At 46.4% G+C, this 18,708-nt stretch overlaps 1 protein-coding gene across 4 annotated transcripts; it reads left to right on the forward strand.

Moving 5' to 3' along the window:
* Positions 1-22: 22 nt before the first annotated feature.
* Positions 23-18,279, forward strand: MYMX (myomixer, myoblast fusion factor). Of its 4 annotated transcripts, none has more exons than XM_074348827.1 (2): positions 23-351; positions 17,501-18,279. In XM_074348827.1, exon 2 carries the CDS (start codon positions 17,565-17,567, stop codon positions 17,820-17,822), a length of 258 nt encoding a protein of 85 aa, XP_074204928.1. In that variant the 5' UTR covers positions 23-351; positions 17,501-17,564; the 3' UTR covers positions 17,823-18,279. The 4 variants fall into 4 exon arrangements, with proteins under 4 accessions (XP_074204928.1, XP_074204927.1, XP_074204926.1 ...); XM_074348826.1 differs by lacking the exon at positions 23-351 and adding an exon at positions 4,960-5,673; XM_074348825.1 differs by lacking the exon at positions 23-351 and adding an exon at positions 16,970-17,052.
* Positions 18,280-18,708: the final 429 nt, after the last annotated feature.

The raw sequence follows: 18,708 nt of genomic DNA on the forward strand, positions 1-18,708 counted from the left end.
ATTTGCTCAGGACCAAAGGAGGGGACCAGGTAAGCTCTCAGTTGGGAGTGATACCACCCTACCTCCAGGAAGCATTTAGAAATGTGTGGTTGTCACAGAAGCTAGAGGGCGCTGTTGGCATTTACAGGCAGTGTGGGGAAGAGGGGGTTGCTAAGGGCACAGGAGTCCCTGTCTGTGAACTATACAGAGCCTGGTACATGGGAGCAGCAGGGCCCTGAGCCTGCCCTCTCATCTCCTGCCTCAAACTGGGGACTCCAGAGGTCAAAATCCTACATCCGCGGGAGCCAGCCAATCATAGAAATGAACCGACCTTCCTGGGCATGAGGAAGGGAGGGGTGAAGACAGCCACAGGTGAGCTCGTTCCTGCCTTAAAGGTGTTCAGATTCAAATCATTCTGACTGTTAGAAAATTGCTTTCCGCCAAGCTATTGTCCTCACGGATTGGTCCACCAGTCCTTGACCTTGGAGTCTCTGCCCCAGACGCCCCCCACTCCCAGCCCCCAGCCCCCTGCTGCAGTGGGAAGACCAAGGCCATCAGCAGCGCCCCCCCATTTCTCCCGTCCTTCCCGCTCTCTCCATGGCTTCCTGCTCTAAGGAACTGGGCATGCAGTCTTTTCAGCGTCTTGCTTGGAGATAGCCTTCAAACTCCCTTAAATTAAGGACGAATGAATCTAAATCCTTCTTGTGTCTGTATACTTTCAGCCTCTCTTCCTCCTTCTAAGCCCGCCTGTCCCTCTTAGGCTTAGTAGGGGGCTGGGATGCCAATCTTTCTGGATCCAGTGACTGATTCTCTGCACCAGCCCTCCCCTCTGCCTCCCTGGCGACTTCAAAGACTAAACCCAGTCCAGTTGCTCCATAGCCTCCCCCACCACCTCCAGAGGGATCATTTCCGGCCCCTGCCACCCCCTTCTCCCATCCTCTTCCCTCTGCAGCCTTGTCTGAGAGAGAAGGTCACACTCTGTTAAGGAACGTCTTAAAGACTGATGCCTCCACGCCTATCTTCCACCACCACCTTTTCTCTACGGAGCAGCTCAGGAGCAAAGGTCCCAGGGTGGGGCAGGGAGCTTTGGGGGAGGCCAGAAAACTAGCAGGCCCTTTGCACTTCTGAGAGAACCAGGCAGTCCCAGCTGACCCCACGCCTTCCTTGTCCCTTGCCCTAGCAGAGGACACTGCCAGCTTCTGGCTGGGTGGCCTTAGGCAAGTTATTTTACTTTTCTCATCTGTCAATTGGGGGTGGCGTGCGTCTCTCAGAGGAGTGCTGTATAGACGACTGAGATTGTGGGGGGTGGAGCACTGTACTCCCCACAGAGGGTAAACTCATCATTGTTACCCCAAAACTGGGTTTGCCTCTTGGTGGATGTGGAGCCAAAAGACACAGCCAAGCCAAAGAACAGGAAAAGGAAGGATTTATTTGCAGCAATTAAGGAAAACACCTGGCATCTTTCCCAAAGCAACGTCTCCCCAAACAGGAAAATTGGGGAAGTTTTAAGCTAAGAATACATGCTTATTCATGAAGGGGTTTGAGCAGAGGAGAATTTAGCATGGAATTGGGGCAAGAGTCAGCAGAGTCTAAGGTTTAGTTGATTGAAGGCACAAGGGTCAGAAAAGGTCAACATTGGCTCCTCTCTCTCCCTTTTCAGAGATGGCCCACATTCTGTCTGGAATGTGTACCTACTTTTAATCTGAGCACCCAACCCCCACACCTCGTGGCCTTTCTCTTGCCTTTCAATGTATCTCTCTGAATAATCAATCTACCTTCACTTAAAAAAAAAGAAAGAAAAGAAAAGAAAAGAAAAGAAAAGGAAAGGAAAGGAAAGGAAAGGAAAGGAAAGGAAAGGAAAGGAAAGGAAAGGAAAAGAAAAGAAAAGAAAAGAAAAGAAAAGAAAAGAAAAGAAAAGAAAAGAAAAGAAAAGAAAAGAAAAGAGAAAAGAAAAGGTCAACATTATCATCCCTTAGACTCCAGTTGATCTGCTAGTTGAGAGCTTCAGGCTAATTTTTCTTCTGTTTTTTTTAGATGAAGTACAATCAGTGTACAATGTTGTGTCAATTGCTGGTGTACAGCGTAATGTTTCAGTCATACATATACATACATATATTCTTTTCATATTCTTTTTCATTGTAGGTTACTACAAGACATTGAATACAGTTACCTGTGCTATACAGAAGAAACTTGTTATTTGTTTTATATATAGTAGTTAGTATCTGCAAGTCTTGAGCTCAGTTTATCCCTTCCCATCCACTTCCCCCTGGTAACCACAAATTTGTTTTCTATGTCTGTGAGTCTGTTTCTGTTTGTAAATAAATTCATTTGTGTCTTTTTTTTTTTTAAGATTCCACATATAAGTGATATCACATGGTATTTTTCTTTTTTTCTGGCCTACTTCACTTAGAATAACAATCTCCAGTTCCATCCATGTTGCTGCAAATGGTATTATTTTATTATTTTTTATAGCTGAGTAGTATTCCATTATATATATATGTATATATATATACACACACATACACACCACATCTTCTTTATCCATTCATCTGTTGATGGACACTTAAGTTGTTTCCATGTCTTGGCTATTATAAATAGTGCTGCTGTGAACCCTGGAGCACATACATCTTTTTGAATTAGAGTTCCCTCCAGATATACGCTTCACGCTAATCTTTACCATTGAAACAGAACTGGAAGTCTTTACAACTTTGCTTGTGTTACCTCTCTTGCCTAAGTTGTTTGTTCTTTTGTTCCCTTAAGATCATTATTACTGAGACCTGTTCAAGGGCAAGCACTGTGACCTGGCTTAGGTCCCAAAATGGCTTAGGCCTTTTAAAATGGCTTCTCTTATGTGAGAAAGCCTTATCTGGTTCTTTTCCTCCTGGGACCCCCAACCCTTTCTGCTTACATCATCACCAGACTTAGATTCCAGCTGGGCCTGGTATGCAATTTGTGCTTTGAACAATTAAAGGGGGCATCATTCACCTAGGTTGTGATGCGGGGGGCACCCCCAGAGCTTCCTCCTCCTGCCAGTCGAATCTGGTCTCTGCATACACATCTTCGCCAGCCCCTCCTGACTCAAACCCAGTTCACTTAGCTCCTTCCCCAGCCTAATGCCCAGGACATCCTTGCCATCTCCCAAGGGGCTGGAGCCAGCCTTTCTCATCGTCTCTTCTGGTCCTTGGCATGGGGAGCTAATTCCTCTGTGCACGGCGGTGGTTCTGCTGGGGAATGGTCCTCCACCATGCTGCCTGCACCCTGCACAACACATGCTGGGTGTCCTCGACCAAAGTCACGTGTGATGGGGAGCTGATCTCTGGATGACTCACTGCCACTCTCCACAGCGGCTGCCCGCCACTCCCATTTCCTTCAGACCCTTCTCTGAAGCCTCCAACTGTACTACAGAGATGAGGCCACATCAGGGGACAGAGGTCCATCAGAATAGCTCCAGAGCTTGGTCCTCTGGTCTTGGAGAAAGTGGGGTCACAACGTGCTAGAAATCTTGCCATTTGGATGGACCTTGAGAGCAGCCTGCTAAGTGAAACAACTCAGAGAAAGACAAATATTCTATGACCCCACTCATATGTAGAATCTAAAAATAATTGTAAAATAATTAAAAAACTGAACTCATAGATACAGAGAATAGAGAATAGATTGGTGGTTGCCAGAGGTGGGGGTGAGGGGCGAAGGTGGTTAAAGGGAACAAACTTCCAGTTATAAAAGAAATAAGTCCTGGGGCTGCACTGTATGGCATGGTGACTACTGTTAATAATACTCTATTGTGTATTTGAAAGTTGCTAAGAGAGTAGATCTTAAAAATTCTCATCACAAGAAAAAACAAATTGTGTAATTGACTATACTTCAGTTTTAAAAATGTGTAACTATGCATGGTGATGGACATGAACTAGACTTACCAGGGTGATCATTTCACAATAGATACAAATATTGAATCATTATGTTTTACACCAGAAACTAACATAGTGTTATATGTAAACTGTATCTCAATTTAAAAAAAAAGTGTGCTAGGAAAACCATGGAATAACATGCAACAGTTAGAAGCAATTATCTAGTAGCCACACGGCTAGAGGTGCAGAGCTTGAAAACATGCTGAGTGGAGATTAGTAAAGCAGAATGAAGGCAGTGGCTTTATTTTTTTTTTTTTACATTAAAAAAAAGGTGCTTTTAACAGAATATAAAATGTACCATCTTAGCCCTTTTTAAGCGCATAGCTCAGCGGCATGAAGTACATTCACACTGTTGTGCTACCATCCCCACCATGATTATGAGTAATGCTGCTTTTGTGCACAAGTTTTCGTGTGAACATACATTGTCATTTCTCTCCGTAGATTCTTATACATCTTTCTAGAGTTTCTCTATGCAAATATGTATATTCTTATTTCTCCACCCTCTTTGCACAAAAGATGGCATATTATACACATCAGTCGGCCCCCTCCTTTATCTTGGGAAGACTGCAGATAAGCTAGGGGAAAAGGCTAGAAGGATCCACGCAGTAATAATTAGCTTTGGAGCTATCAATATGAATTCATGTTTACCTTAATCTAGGTACAGAGGGTGATATAAAACACATCTATAGATACGTGTATATACGAGGGTTGGTATACACGCACACATTTCCTTACTCCGCCAGCTGAGAGGACCCCAAAGCAACAACACTCCAGCAGCAACAAGCACACCTAGTGTTGGATCAGGCCACTCAAGATGCTGTTCTCTTGCTCTCTGTTCATCCCCGGCCCCTGCTGGACCAGAGCCTGCTTCACCTACACCCTACTCACATGACTGACCTTCCTACATACTTGCCGCAGGCTCTGGCTGGTAATTGTTCTTATCAAAGGGGCGGTGACGGTGAGAGGCGTGTCCATCTGCGGGTTTCCCTGGTAAGCAATGCGCCAACCTGACGTCAATTCCTCGTAACTGCTAACTTCCCCCTGCCCCCAGGAGCCAGTCAGCCCTCAGGAGCTGCTCCAGGACCTTGCTTCAGACAATAAGCTCCCGTATCCATTAAGCCACTGATGTCTGTTGCTGACTCCAGGCTCCTCCTCCTGTCTTGAAGCTGGGCGAGGACAGGTCTGTGGGGTGTAGCCCAACCCCTAGTGGCTAGTACTCAATTTCTAATAGCACTGTCAGATGGACCTAGGACTTCTTGGAGAAATGTCTGGTTCTAGGACTGGAACAGGAAGTATACAGGATGAGCCTGGAGGAGCATCCTGTAGTGCCAGAGGGTACGGAAATGCTAATAAAATTAAAATAAAATAAAGCAAAAACAAAAGAAAATGATGGAAGCACGTCAGAGGTGGAGTGTAATTCCCCACCCCTTAAGTGTGGGCTGCACATAGTGACTTCCTTCCAAAGAGGACCGTATGGAAAGCGAGAGAAAAGAGTAAATTTATGGCAGAGAATCACGACAAACACGACTCCAGGCAGGTGAGCGAGGTTAACACCAACTGTCATTAACCATGTGGCTAGAACAGACCCTTGAGATAATGTGATGAGAATGGCATTTTACTTCTGTGGTTTCCTTCCCCAAACCTCAGTCTTATCATAAGAAAAACATCAGATGAATCCCACTCTAGGGACATTTTACAAAACTCCTGACCAATACTCCTCAAAACTGTCAAGGTCGTCAAAAACAAGGAAGGTCTGAGAAACTGTCACAGCCAACAGGAGTTTAAGGAGGTAAGACAACTAAATGTACTGTGGTGTCTTGGATGGGACCTTGGAACAGAAAAAGGGACATTAGGTAAAAACTAAGGAAATCTGAATGAGTGTAGGTTTTAGTTAATATATCAATCAATACTGGTTCCTTAATTGTAACAAGTGTACTGTGCTGAGGTAAGATGTTAATTACAGGGAAACTGGATGTAAGGTACACAGAAATTCTCAGGACTATTTTCACAATTTTCTGTAAATCTAAAATTATTCTTTTTTGGTTTTTGGTGGGGGATAATTAGGTTTGTTCGTTTGTTTGTTTTAATGGAGGTACTGGGGATTGAACCCATCTAAAACTATTCTAAAATAGTTTATTTAAAGAAGTAATTAAAAGAGAGGAAGGTATAGCTCAGTGGCAGAGCACCTGCTTAGCATGCTTGAGGTCCTGGGGTCAAGCCGCAGTACCTCCATTTAAATAAAAATGAATAAATAAACCTAAAAAAAAAAAGAAGAAGTAATTAAAAGCAACTCAAGTGCCCACCAATAGATGAATGGATAAAGAAGATGCGGTATATACAATGGAATATTACTCAGCTATTAAAAAAAAGAATGAAATCTTGCCATCCTTGACAATATAGATTGAATCTAGAGGGTATTATGCTAAGTGCAACAAGTCCGACAGAGAAAGACAGATACTGCATGAGCTCACTTATATGTGGAATCTAAAAAATAAGACAAATGAACAGACAGAACAGAAACAGAATTGTAGACACAGAACAAACAGGTGGTTTCCAGAAGGGAGAAGGGTTGGGGGAGGAAAGAAATAGGTGAGGGAGATTAAGAGGTACAACTTCCAATTGCAAAATAAATGAGTCACAGGTATGAAATGTACAGTGTGCTGAATATAATCAATAACAATGTAATATCTTTGTATGGCAACAGACCATAGCAAGACATCGTGGTGATCATTTTGAAATGTGTAGCAATACCGAATCACTGTGTTGTGCAACTGGAACCAGCATAGTGGTATAGGTCAATTATACTGTAAAAACAAACAGACAGACAAACTTATAGAAAAAGAAATCAGATTTGTGATTACCAGAGATGGGGAGTTGGGGAAGGGGAATTGGATGAAGGAGTCAAAAGGTACAAACTTCCAGTTATAAGATAAATAAGCACTAGGGATGTAATGTACAGCATGATAAATATAATTAACACTGCTGTATGTTATATATGAAAGTTGTTAAGAGAGTAAATCATAAGAGTTCTCATCATAAGAAAAAGAATTTTTTTTCTATTTAACTTTGTAGCTACATGAGATGTTGCTATTGTGATAACCATTTCATGATATATGAAAGTCAAATCATGCAGGATACCTTAAATGTATACAGTGTTGTATGTCAACTACATCTCAATAAAACTGGAAGGAAAAAAATTTAATAGCAAAATAATAAAAAAATCTCTAGCTGGAAGCTATTGGCATGAATAAAAAAATAAACAAAAATTTAAAAGTAATTAAAATACATACCTTGGAGATATTTTTCTATGAGTGTATGGAGACCTTCCTTATGATTTGTTATAGCTGCATAGTATTCCACTATAATTAAGTCTCATCATTTATTTATATCAGCTCTTTTTTTATTGTTTTAATTTTTTAATTAAAAAAATTTTTTTCAGCTCTTTATTGAGGGTTGTTTCCAATCTACTGTACATATGTCATCTTATACAGTGGAAGTATTTCTATAGGATAAATTTTTCTATAGTTGGATATTGGGCTAAAGAGCATACACATCAGTAATTCGGATACACATTAAATTCCCCTCCATAAAGGTAATACCAATTTACACTCTCACCAGCAATATGAAAGTGTGTATTTCCCCATCAATGCTGTTTGTGGTCAGACTTTTGCATATTTCTGATATGATGGAAGAAAAATGGTTTCTCAGCATCTTTGTAATTTGCATTTCTTTTACTGCAAGTAAAACTGAGCAAATATTCATGTTTTGCTTGCATTTTGTTTTCTGTGAGCATTTTATAGTCTTTGCTCATTTTTATACAAAGATTTTGTATTTTTTCTTAGAAAATTCTAGCAGTTATTTATATTTTAGAGATTTGACCTTTGTCTGCCTAGGGGCTGCAAATGTTTCCCTTTATCGTTTGTCTTTCCACTAGGTTTTTAATGCCTGCCCCGAGGACTCTGTCCCTTCACTCCAGCAGAATCCCCCTCTCCAGGCCACCTGCCCTCCTCCCTCACAGCCATGTCCCAAAGCCCCTCTAGTTCCTCACTCTTCCTAGTGACATTTGACCTCTTGGTGACATTTGACTCTATACTGAGGACTCCTCTTCTGTGAAAATGACATTTATTGTATCTTTTGTTGACTCCAGGGGTTTCACGTTCTCTTTAGGACATAGAAAACACAGAGAAGCACGCAAAAAAAATGAAATTCACCTTATATTCCACCTCCTAGGAAAACTACTTCCTGTTTATCAATGCATATGCCTGTCTGTATGTGTTTATCCACAAAATAAGTTTCTTAGATGTATCCAGTCCCTTTGGGAATCTGTAACTGCACTTGGATTTCTCCTTGTACCTATTCTGTCTCCACAAGGAGATAAACTTGAGGTGCTGACGTCGAGGGGACCCTTCTCCCCACCCCCCGCCCTGCACACCCCCACAGCAGCCTCACTCCCTCGCTCTCCCAGACCCCTGGCCACGTTTCTCCTGCCCCATCCCCACCGGCTCCAAGTTTAACCGCTGCCCACACTCCTGCCAGAAACATCAAACTCTTGGTTTCACTGGGTCTTCAGAACCACCTTGGTGGAAACCTGGGCTCATCAACCTACCGGTCCCAAACATGCTGATTTCCCTTCTGTTAGTGAAACCAGTCAAGAGGAACATCCAAGACTCGCCCAGGCATTGTTTCCCGCCCACGTCTTGCGCACACCAAACATTTCCCGAATTCACCCCCACTCTGTTTGGCGCCCTGTCCTCACGCCTGCTCTTCCTCACGTGGACTCTGTCCCCTTCCTGCATCAGGTCTCCCCACGATCGTTTGTCACGTGCTGCCCATCCTCTGCCCCAGCACACCTCCACCTTCCCTTTCCTCCCGAGTCCCTCTGAAGTCCTCCCCCTTCCCTGGCGCAGTCCTCCCCCCAAGGCCTCCTGAGAAGCTGCACATACACACAGCCCAGGCTCCACGCTGGCCCGGTGCCCTGGACTCCCAAGGTGCCAAGCACTTCCCCTGGCAGAGCATTTATCTCTCTGTATTGTAATTTCCTGTTTACTCCTGTCTCCCAACTGACCGTACAGCCAGGGCAGGACTGTCTTTGTCACTGACGTATTTCGAGTGCCTGCACGTATGTATGGACACTAAATAGGCTTGTTGATCAAGGAAAGGGATAACTCTCCCGGCTAATGTGACCACTCCCCACTTTGAACCTTCAAAGCTCTCCATCAGGGATGCCTCCTGGAGGGCCACAGTGGCCCTGCTGGAAATGGCACGCTCTTGGAGACCCAAGATGTGCAAACTCCTTCACCTCAGCTGTCCTCCCACCACCTTCTTCCAACTGCCACCGAGGTGCTCTCTGAACCGCAGTTTGCTCATCGGTCCAGAGAAGGAAATGCTTGGGGAAAATTATAAGAACTTACCTCCAGTGGTACTGGGATGTATATTCCCCCAAGCCCACAATTCCAGGTCCACCAAGCATTCTTGGAATGAGGTTTTTGATCCCTTCCCTCATAGTTTCAGAATTCCCTCACCAAGAGAGATGGGGGTGAAGGAGGGGAGGGAAGAGGCCAGCCTGGGTTGGGGAGAAGAGAGATAAGGAGAGTTTGGCTGGGCCCTTCTGGGTCTGTGGCTCAGGGGGCAGGCTGTGCTACCTGGGTGGCTATGGAGGTGGTGTGGCCAGGTCACCTCCACATGAGTAGCTTCCCTGGCCTTCCTCCTGTACCTGTCCTGTTCTCACTTCCCAGATGCCAATCTCATCCCTGGCACAAAGCACTGTGGGGGCCAGAGAAGGGAGGGGGGCAGAAAGAGGCCAGCTCTGGACACCCATGGAAAGACTGAGGGCAGAAAGGAGGATGTCCCTCAGGGGAGAGCTAGAAGCAAGAGGCCTGCCGCCCCCCACACCATGCTCCCTAACTGTTAGGCCACACTGCCTTTACTTCCAGAAGGCCAGAAATTGTAGGACGCTGGGAGGAAAGAGAGGGCAAAAGATGAAGAGAGGTAGGGAAGTCGAGGTGAAGGGGACCAATACATGCTCCACTGTTATAAGAATGATATGCAGAATAAAAATAGGATGCAGAGGGTATTTTGCCATATTTCCTTTAGCTTTCTTCACTTTTTTTTTTTTTTTTTTTTTTTTAAGGGATAATACATTACAGAGACAGCTATAATCCCCTCCCCTACCTGTGGACCATCATTTCCTGTCCCTTCTCCCTTAGAGGGAGCCGTTCTCCTGAAGTCCTGTTCCTACTCTTACTATATGGGCATATGCGGGTATGGATCCACAAAAATATATACTACTGCTCTTGTGTTTTAAATTTTTACATATGTGGCATAATTTGGCTTTTCCCACTTGGTTTTGTCTTAACATCATGCTTTTGAAACTTATCCCAGTTGATACAAGAGTTAGTGTATTCATTTCATCTGCTATGTATCTTTTTTTTTAATTGAAGTGTATTTGATTTACAATGTTGTGTTAGTTGCTGGTGTACAGCATAGAGATTCAGTTATACGTATATGTAGATATTCTTTTTCATTATAGGTTATTACAAGGTATTGATTATAGTTCCTGTGCTGTACAGTGGGATCTTGTCATCTATCTATTTTATATGTAGTAGTTTGTATCTGCTAACCCCAAACTCCTAATTTATCCCTCCCCTCCTCTTTCCCCTTTGGTAACCGTAAGTTTGTTTTCTATGTCTGTAAGTCTGTTTCGGTTTTGTAAATAAGTTCATTTGCGTCATTTTTTTCTTTGAAATTCCACATGTAAGTGATATCATATATTTGTTTTTGTCTGACTTTATACTATTCCATTTTGATTAAGTTTATGATTCTGTTCTTCTGTTGGACATTGAAATTGTTTCCAGGTTTTTTTGTTGGTGATGGTGGTGGTGAGTTTTTTCAGTTTTTAAATTTTTATTATTATTTTTTTTTCTCAAGGCTTATTTGTTTATTTTTATTGACGTATAGTCAGTTACAGTGGGTCAGTTTCTGGTGCACAGCACCACGTCTTTGTTGTTGCTATTACAAAAACCATGAATGGACATCCTTACACACGTCTCCCTGTGCACATCTGTGAGAATTCCTCTAGAGCCACACCTAGAAGTAGAATTGCCAAGTTCCAGAGAAATGTGTGTTTCCTGCTTTCCCAGATATTGCCACACTGCCCTCTAAAATAATTGTGCCAATTAACCCTCCACGCAGTATTCCAGGGGTGTGTAATTAGAGCTTTTTCCAGAGTTTGTACTTCCCCATAAGCTAGTGTGGATAAATAGCTTTTCATATTTATGGACCAGTCATGTTTCCTCTTCAGGAAACGATCCACCCAAATCCTTTGTTCACTTTTCCGCGGTGTGGGGGTATGTGGGTGTGTGTGTCTGCATGTGTGTGTGTCCTTCTCTTATTGATTATAACAGTTCTTTATTTATGATTGACACTAAATCTTTTTCAGTTTTGTGGATTGCAAATTTCTTCTCCCAGTCTGTGGGGACTGGTCTTCCACTTTGTAGCAGATGTTTTTAATGGAGAGTTTTTGAGTTAATATTGAAGCTGGGTGATTGCTATCTGGGGGGCCATTATACTATTTTCTCTGCTTCTTTGTAGTTTTGAAAATTATATTAACAAATATTTTTGTAAAAATCTATAAAACAAATAATTCTCTACTCTCCAAAATTCCTTCAGATCAGCTCCTATATACATAGTTTTTCTTTCCACATTTGGGTCTCTAATGCTACTGGAATTTATTTTTGTGGTTGGTGTGCCAGAGGATCAAATATTCTCTTTCCCTCATGGATGGCCAACTATCCTGGCTCTATTTTTGACTCTGAATGTCCCTTCTCCTCTGACCAGAAATTTCCCCTTTGCCCCAAATATCCTTGGGTCTCTTTCTAAGCTCTCTATTCTGTTCCTTTAGTCACTGTCTCACATCTTGCGGCACTGTTTTAATTCCCATGTTACCAGACTGGCCAGAATGGTATCTGTAGAGCCAGATGGATTTTCCCCTCTTCTTTTTCTTCTTCAGATTGACTTGGCTATTCTTGGCCCTTTTTCCTTCCATGTAAGTTTTATGATCAGCTTACCCAATTCCAGAAAGGAAAAAACCTAATACTGTTGGGTTAATTGGAATCTCACTGAATTTCCAGATTAATCTGGGGGAGAACCAACATCTTTCTAGCACAATAGCTTCCTGCCATTACCTGGGCACATCTCTCCATGTGTGAGGTCTTTTTTTGGTCCCTACATAAAAATTTTCTTTTCTCCATTAGGGTCTTGCTCAGTCTCTGTTAGATTTGTCCTTGGGACCCACAGGGTTTACTGCTCTCCGTGCCGCCCCCTGACATCAGCTGTGCCAGGCATGTCCCTCCTCACCCCCTCCCCCAGCACCTTCATCCAGCCTTCCTCCCACTGTCCAGGGAGCAGCTGTCCTGCTCCAACAGCTGACTGTTCCTGTGAGGCCTCGCCAGCATGGACAAGGCGCCCACCTCCCGCCTTGGGACCTGTCAGCTGAGTCTGGGGAGAGGGACAATTGTTTCAGTGGGGACAATGAGCTGCATTCTACACAGCACCCCCCACCCCCGCCAGAGCAGCTGTCCTTGTGGGCAGGGTGGGTCCCCACCTGTCAGTTCTAGTTGCTCTTTCAGGCAACATCCCCTTCCTGGACCCATTTTTTCTCTTCGTGTCTTATGATCCTGTCTAGTGTGTGTCCTGTGGCCCAATTGCCTGTTCATGGGTCCATCATTGCCTGGAACTGGTGGGCACAGGAATGGTGGTCATTGGTAAGGGACTGTCCCTCTCGAGGGGAGGAGCGTTCTCTCAGTTGTCACCCCATTCGGGCCTCAGATCCTCACAACAGCCCCACTCAGGGTCCCAGGCAGAGAGATGCGAGGATAGGTGACAGGGCTGAGCTCCCAATTCCAAGCTGGAATTCCGCCTTGCCCGGCCGACTCCTCCGATGCCTGGCTGGCCTCCACCCCTGCTCCTCAGGGCCTGCTCCCCTCAGCTCTCCCTGCCTCTTCTCAGAGTCCTTACTTGCGGGTCAGCACTGCCCTCAACTCCCCGCAACTGGGAAGGGCTGGGACCAGTGCTGATTCCCCAGGGGTGATACGGGGCGCCAGAACATGGTAGAGCCAGAGCCCAGGCCTCCATTGCTTCTTTGGGTGTTAACTGAACCCCAGCGCCCACTCTCAGTGGCTGTTCACAAGCCTCAGGGTACCTCGTAGCAGGCCTCCAAGGAGCAGCCAGTAGGGCTGGTCTCAGACATGGGGTGCTCTGGGAGGGAAAATCCACAAATGATGGAAGGAAGGAAACTCTTGTTTATTGGACACTCTCTAAAAGCCAAGCTCTGAACCTAGTAATCTCTCATCTCTTGATCCTGTCAGAAGCAGGTTCTATAATGATTCCCATTCTAGGGAGGAGGGGCACCACACAGCACAGCTCCAGGGGTCACTCCTGTCCGCAGTGGTGCAGCATGCCATCTGGTCTGCCCAGGTATCAGAGCAGCCCTGCGAGGGTCCCAGAGCCGCCGTGTGAATCTAGGTCAGCGTGACCATCGGGGGCACGCTGCATCTCCCTGCGCAGGTCAGAGCAGAGGGAGCGGCCCGTGTGGTAGAGAGCTCTGGACCCCTGGATGGAGACCAGCAGAAGCAGGTGGGAAGACCCGGAGGCCCAGTACTAGCAGGGCTCATGAGAACCCATCAGCTCTATTACAGCTGTCGGTCTGCCCGTCTGTTTATCTGTCATGCTGCTGACTCCTGGACGCTTGTCCTGTGTCCTCGGCACCACGCACATGCTTGTTGTTAACATGAATGACCCAATATACGATGTCTGTGCATGGGGGTGGTGGGGGTGCCCAGGACACATCTGGGCAGCCCTGAGAATCAGGGAGTGGACCAGGGAGGAGGACCTCAGTGGTTATAAGTTGGCACTCAGATATTTTAAAAAAAATTAATTAACTTTTTGCAGGGGGAGGTAATTAGGTTCATTTATTTATTTTTAGTGGAGGTATCAGGAATTGAACCCAGGACCTCCTGCAAGCTAAGCACACACTACCACTGACCTACACCCTCCCCCTCCTTTTTTTTTTTTTTTTTTTTTTATTGTCTTTGAGGAACAGAAGATTTGGCCAATTTCCTTCCCAGCCAGTGGAGGGTTGAGGGCAGAGGTCAGGGCCATGCAGGCAGGATCCATTACACGAGGCAAAATCAGGAACTAGAAGAAACTGCTCTCTGGCAGCTTTGTTACCAGAAGGGATGGCTGTCTTTCCAGGAAAGGCTGAGGAAATCCTTAGCAGAGCTGTAGGTTTTCTGCCTTGGGTCAGTCAGGCCAGGGTGGGGAGGGGTGGGTGTCGGGTGGGTTTAATCCCAGGTGAGGATGGGAAGGAGATGAAGGGAATTAATCCCAGGAGGGAATGGAGGGGTGGGGGCGGCTAGAGAATAAACTAAAACCAAATCCAGGCCCCAGACCCCTCCCCAACCTCCCTTCCCAATCCCTTCTGCGGTTTCCCATTGTCAGGGGAGACGGCATCCTGTTTCCTTTACCTGCTCCAGGCCCTTGGAGCCCTTCACTGTTTACTCAGGGCAAGGATGAGACAGGAGTCTGGCCCCAGGCCCAGGGTCCAAGGATCTCACAGCTGGAAGATCCCACAGCAGCAGAAACTGAGCTGGGAGGGGTGGGGCGTGATTCACCCAAGGCACAGCTACTTCAGATCTGGGGCAGCACTTGGTGGGACGTCCATGGTTCCCTCGAGATTATATAATTTGGAGAATCCCAGAGAGAACCTGACTTCCCCTCCCGTACGCTCAGTGTGGTCAATTCCTCCCCTCTAAGCGGCTCTGTCCAGGTGTCCTTAGGGCTCCCACACACATCCTGGGAATGTGTTTGGATCCACAGAGCTCTGGGGCTCAGGAGCACAGGCTCCAGGATAAGCAGGCCTGGGTTGGATCCCATCACAGAACCTTTATTCATTCTTACAACAAATGTCTATTTGCTGTCTAAGTGCTGGGGACACAGCAGAAGATAAAATACATATAAGTGCCTACTCTCATGGAGTTTACACTAGCGAGGGAGGCAGATAATCAGCAAGATAAGGAAGGAAGATATCTGATGAGATACAGCCTGTCAGAAGGATTTGCTGAGGAGATAAAGCAGAGGTAGGGATGGAGGGAAAGCAGCAGGAGATGGGGTAGAGGGAATGTGCTGTTAAATAGGATGGATGGATAATATTTGGGCAAAGACTTAAAAGAGGTGAGAGATGGAGCCCTGTGGATAACTGGAGACTGAGCCATATAGGCAGGAGCAATAGTAGGTGCAAAGGCCCTGGGGCAGAAGCACATCTGGCACAGTTAAGGAACAGGAGGCCAGTGTGGCTAGAGAAGAGTGAAAGAGGCAAGGACTAGAAGTTGAATCAGGAAGCCAGGGGGAGGTCAGACATCCAAGGCCTTACAGGTCACAATTAAAGCCTTTGACTATAACTCTGAATGAAAAGGGAGCCATTGGACAGTTTCAGCAGAAAAAGGACAGGCTCTGACTCATGATCTTATAAAGATCATTCTGGTCATTGTGTGGAAAAGAGAAACAGAAACACCAGTTAGGGGGCTACTACAATAATTCAGGAGAAAAATGACAAATGCTCAGACAAGGGTAACCAAGGTGGCATTGGCGAGAAGTGGTGAGATTCTGAATATTTTGAAAGCAGAGCCACCAGGATTTACTAATGTGGGTAGTGAACTGTAATAAGAGAGAGGTTAAGGATGACTTTGAGGATTTTGTCCAGAGTAATTAGAAAGATGCAGTTGCCACTTACAGAGGTGGGAAAGCCTGAGGGAGGGGCAGGTCTGCGGGAAGTGGCGGGGAGACCAGGCCATTTACCTGCTCTGTGATTGTGATTCAGGATAGGTTGCTTAACCCCTCTAAACCTCAGTTTCCTTATCTGTACAAAGGTCATAATAGTCGCTCCCCTGCAGAGCGGTGGTGAGAATTGAGATCATGAATTCACAGGCTTGATGCATATATGAACTCAATGCACATCCCACCCACAGCCCAGGGATGACACCGGCCATCACAGCTCCTCAGGAGGGGACAGAAAGGAAGGGAAGACGCCACCTATACATCTGTACTCTAGCTCCTCTCCCCGCTTTGTCCAGGTAGAAAGGGGATAGACCTTTTTGACAAAATTAGAAGTTTTCTTTCTTCAAGGTCTTTATGATTTGGGAGATGGTGATAATACTAATGGCAGATGGTGGTGGGATGATGATAAACAAATATATGCCCATGACCTTGCCCTTACAAAGCACTTTCATGGCCATTATCTCATCTGAGTCCAGCAAGGCAGAAATTATACCCGTTTTATGAAGTAGAAGAATGAGGTATTTAAAAATAAAATAGGGGAAGGATATAGCTCAGTGGCAGAGTATGTACTTAGCATGTACAAGGTCCTGAGCTCAATCGCCAGTATCTCCATTAAATAAATAGATAAATAAACCTAATTACCTCCCCTTCCCCCCTAAAAAATTGAGTAAAAACAAAATAAAACAAACCCCGATGGTCTCTACCTCAATACCTCGTGGAACCTTATTTAATCTTCAGGAGGGAAAGTGGGTGAAGATCTTTGGGTCCTGACGTGGGTATCTCACTTCCTGTCCCTGAGTGGGAGTGCCACCCAGCTGTGTCCAGCTGGGCCCAGCTATGAGATGAACTGTGACCCAAAATGCCTGTCCTGGTCCTATTCTGTCTGGACCACTCTGAGCATGCCCAGTGTGTGGGCTGCAGCCTTATTGCTTCTGAGGTTTTGGGTCAGTGGGTCTCATATACTGTCCCCTTCTAGTTACTCCTTCCAGTGACTGCCAGTTACTAAGGTAACAGACCAGGGGACTGGAACCCAGGAGAATCAATGTGCCTCAGATCACACCATTAGAAAGGACAGTCTGGTTCCAACTCTGAGGTCTGCACCCAGTGGGAAGAATTCCTGCATATGTTCCTTCCAATGCTTCCAGCCCAGCTGCCCCCTCCCCTCCATATACCAGGTGCCAGAACACAGCTGTCTCTTCCAGGCTTCCCCAACCCAGGCAAGCTGTCCTAGGGTGGGGCTTAGCTGGGTGGGGCAGCCCTGGAGAGTGTCCAGTGAGACTGTGTCCCCCGCAGGCAAATTCAGCCAGACTTTGATGCTGAGCAGCAGTTCTGACTGGTGAGAGCTGCTGCCTGTCGGGGGGTGGGGGGTGGGGTGGGAGACTGCACTGGGAGCGTACGAAGTGTCAGGTCCCAGTGGATCAAGGGCCCTGAAAAGAAAACTTAGAATTGCCCAGGGAAGAACTCCTGCTGGATTGACGGAGAGGGATTAAGGACTCCCAGGTGACTGAGGGTGTGCATGAGGAGGGGGTGACTAGAGGAGGGGAGGTTTCAGGGGACAGTAGAAGCCCCTGGAGGCTGAGAATGGTGAGCTGTAGGTCTCAGTTCCTGCTTTACTCTTGCCTTGGCTCCCTGTCTCCATCTGTGCTATGGTTCCTGCCCCAGCCACCTTGCCCAGAGAAAGGGCTTCAGGAAAGCAAAAATGACCCATGAATTGAGATCTGGGAGTGGGAGGGTGTAAACTGAAAGAAGAGGCTTAAATCTTGCCCACCCCATGTCTTTGCCAGGTGAGGAGGGAGCGGGAAAGGCAAGTCTAGAGTCTGGATCACCTTGAAAGTCACTGCCCTGGCCATGCCCGCTCCGCTGCTTCCGCTGCTGCTGCTGCGAACACTGCTGGCCCGCCTGCTGATGCCAGCTGTCCGCCTGGCCCGCCGGCACCTCCTGCCCTTGCTGCGCCGGCTGGCCCGTCGCCTGGGCTCCCAGGATATGCGAGAGGCTTTGCTGGGCTGTCTGTTGTTCATCCTCAGCCAGAGACATCAGCCAGATGCCGGGGAGCCCTCCAAAGTAGCCCGCCTAGAGAGGAGGGAGAGGCTAGCCCCCCAGAAATAAGGCCATGAATCCTGGGAGCAGCTGTATCCATCAAAAAGCTTTCTTTTGGAGTAAGACTGTCCTGCCACCATCACTGACTGCAGCCTGCCCAGTGGGCCAAAGACATGGTGGGGGACTGAGTATGAGAAGGGTTTGTCCAGGACACGCCTCCCTACTCCCAGCAGAAATGATGGGTAGGATGTTGTGCATTTAGCAGAAAATCAATCCTTATCCCTCCCTCCCTGCATTCTTCTCAAGAGCTTGTCAACCACCTCTGGCCTCTGGGAGGAGAGGAATTGACTGGGGACTTGAGGTCCAATGAGGGACAATGCCTGACCCAGGGACAATTCAGTTAATCCAGACTGTCTTTGACTCGGGATTTACCTTAAAGTAATAAGACTTTGGTTCCTTTGGAAGTCAGTCTTGCTCCCAAAGCCCAGCACACACCAGGTGCTCAATAAATACTTGTTGGTTTGAATTCTTGGGATGCCTTTGAAAGTCTTGTCACACCCCTGCACTGCAAGACAGTCTAACCTGTCCAGAGGGCAGGAGTTGGGAAACAACGCAAGGCTTCCTTTTGCTACCCATTCCATTGCCCCTCTCAGTCCACATCTCCTGGAAGCTGTTTCTCCTGTCTAACTTGAGTCCATATATCACACTGTGACCCATTCGTCTTGGGTCTGGCTCGCCGGCACAAGGTAAGGAGGTAGACGTCCTCAAGCCAGAGTGGAGACTCTTCTCAGCCAGTGGAGTGGGAAGAGGGAGATTTGTTTCCTCAGGGACCCTGTGGGCAGTCACCCAGCGGAGCAGTGTAGAAATGCATACTCCTGAGGGGCACTCTACCCAGGGTGGGATCTAGAGGGTGTCAGGTGGGTAGGGTGTGACCTGAGGAATTCTCATCGTTTCC

This window comes from Camelus bactrianus, chromosome 20 (assembly GCF_048773025.1).
Source record: "Camelus bactrianus isolate YW-2024 breed Bactrian camel chromosome 20, ASM4877302v1, whole genome shotgun sequence".
NCBI lineage: Eukaryota > Metazoa > Chordata > Mammalia > Artiodactyla > Camelidae > Camelus > Camelus bactrianus.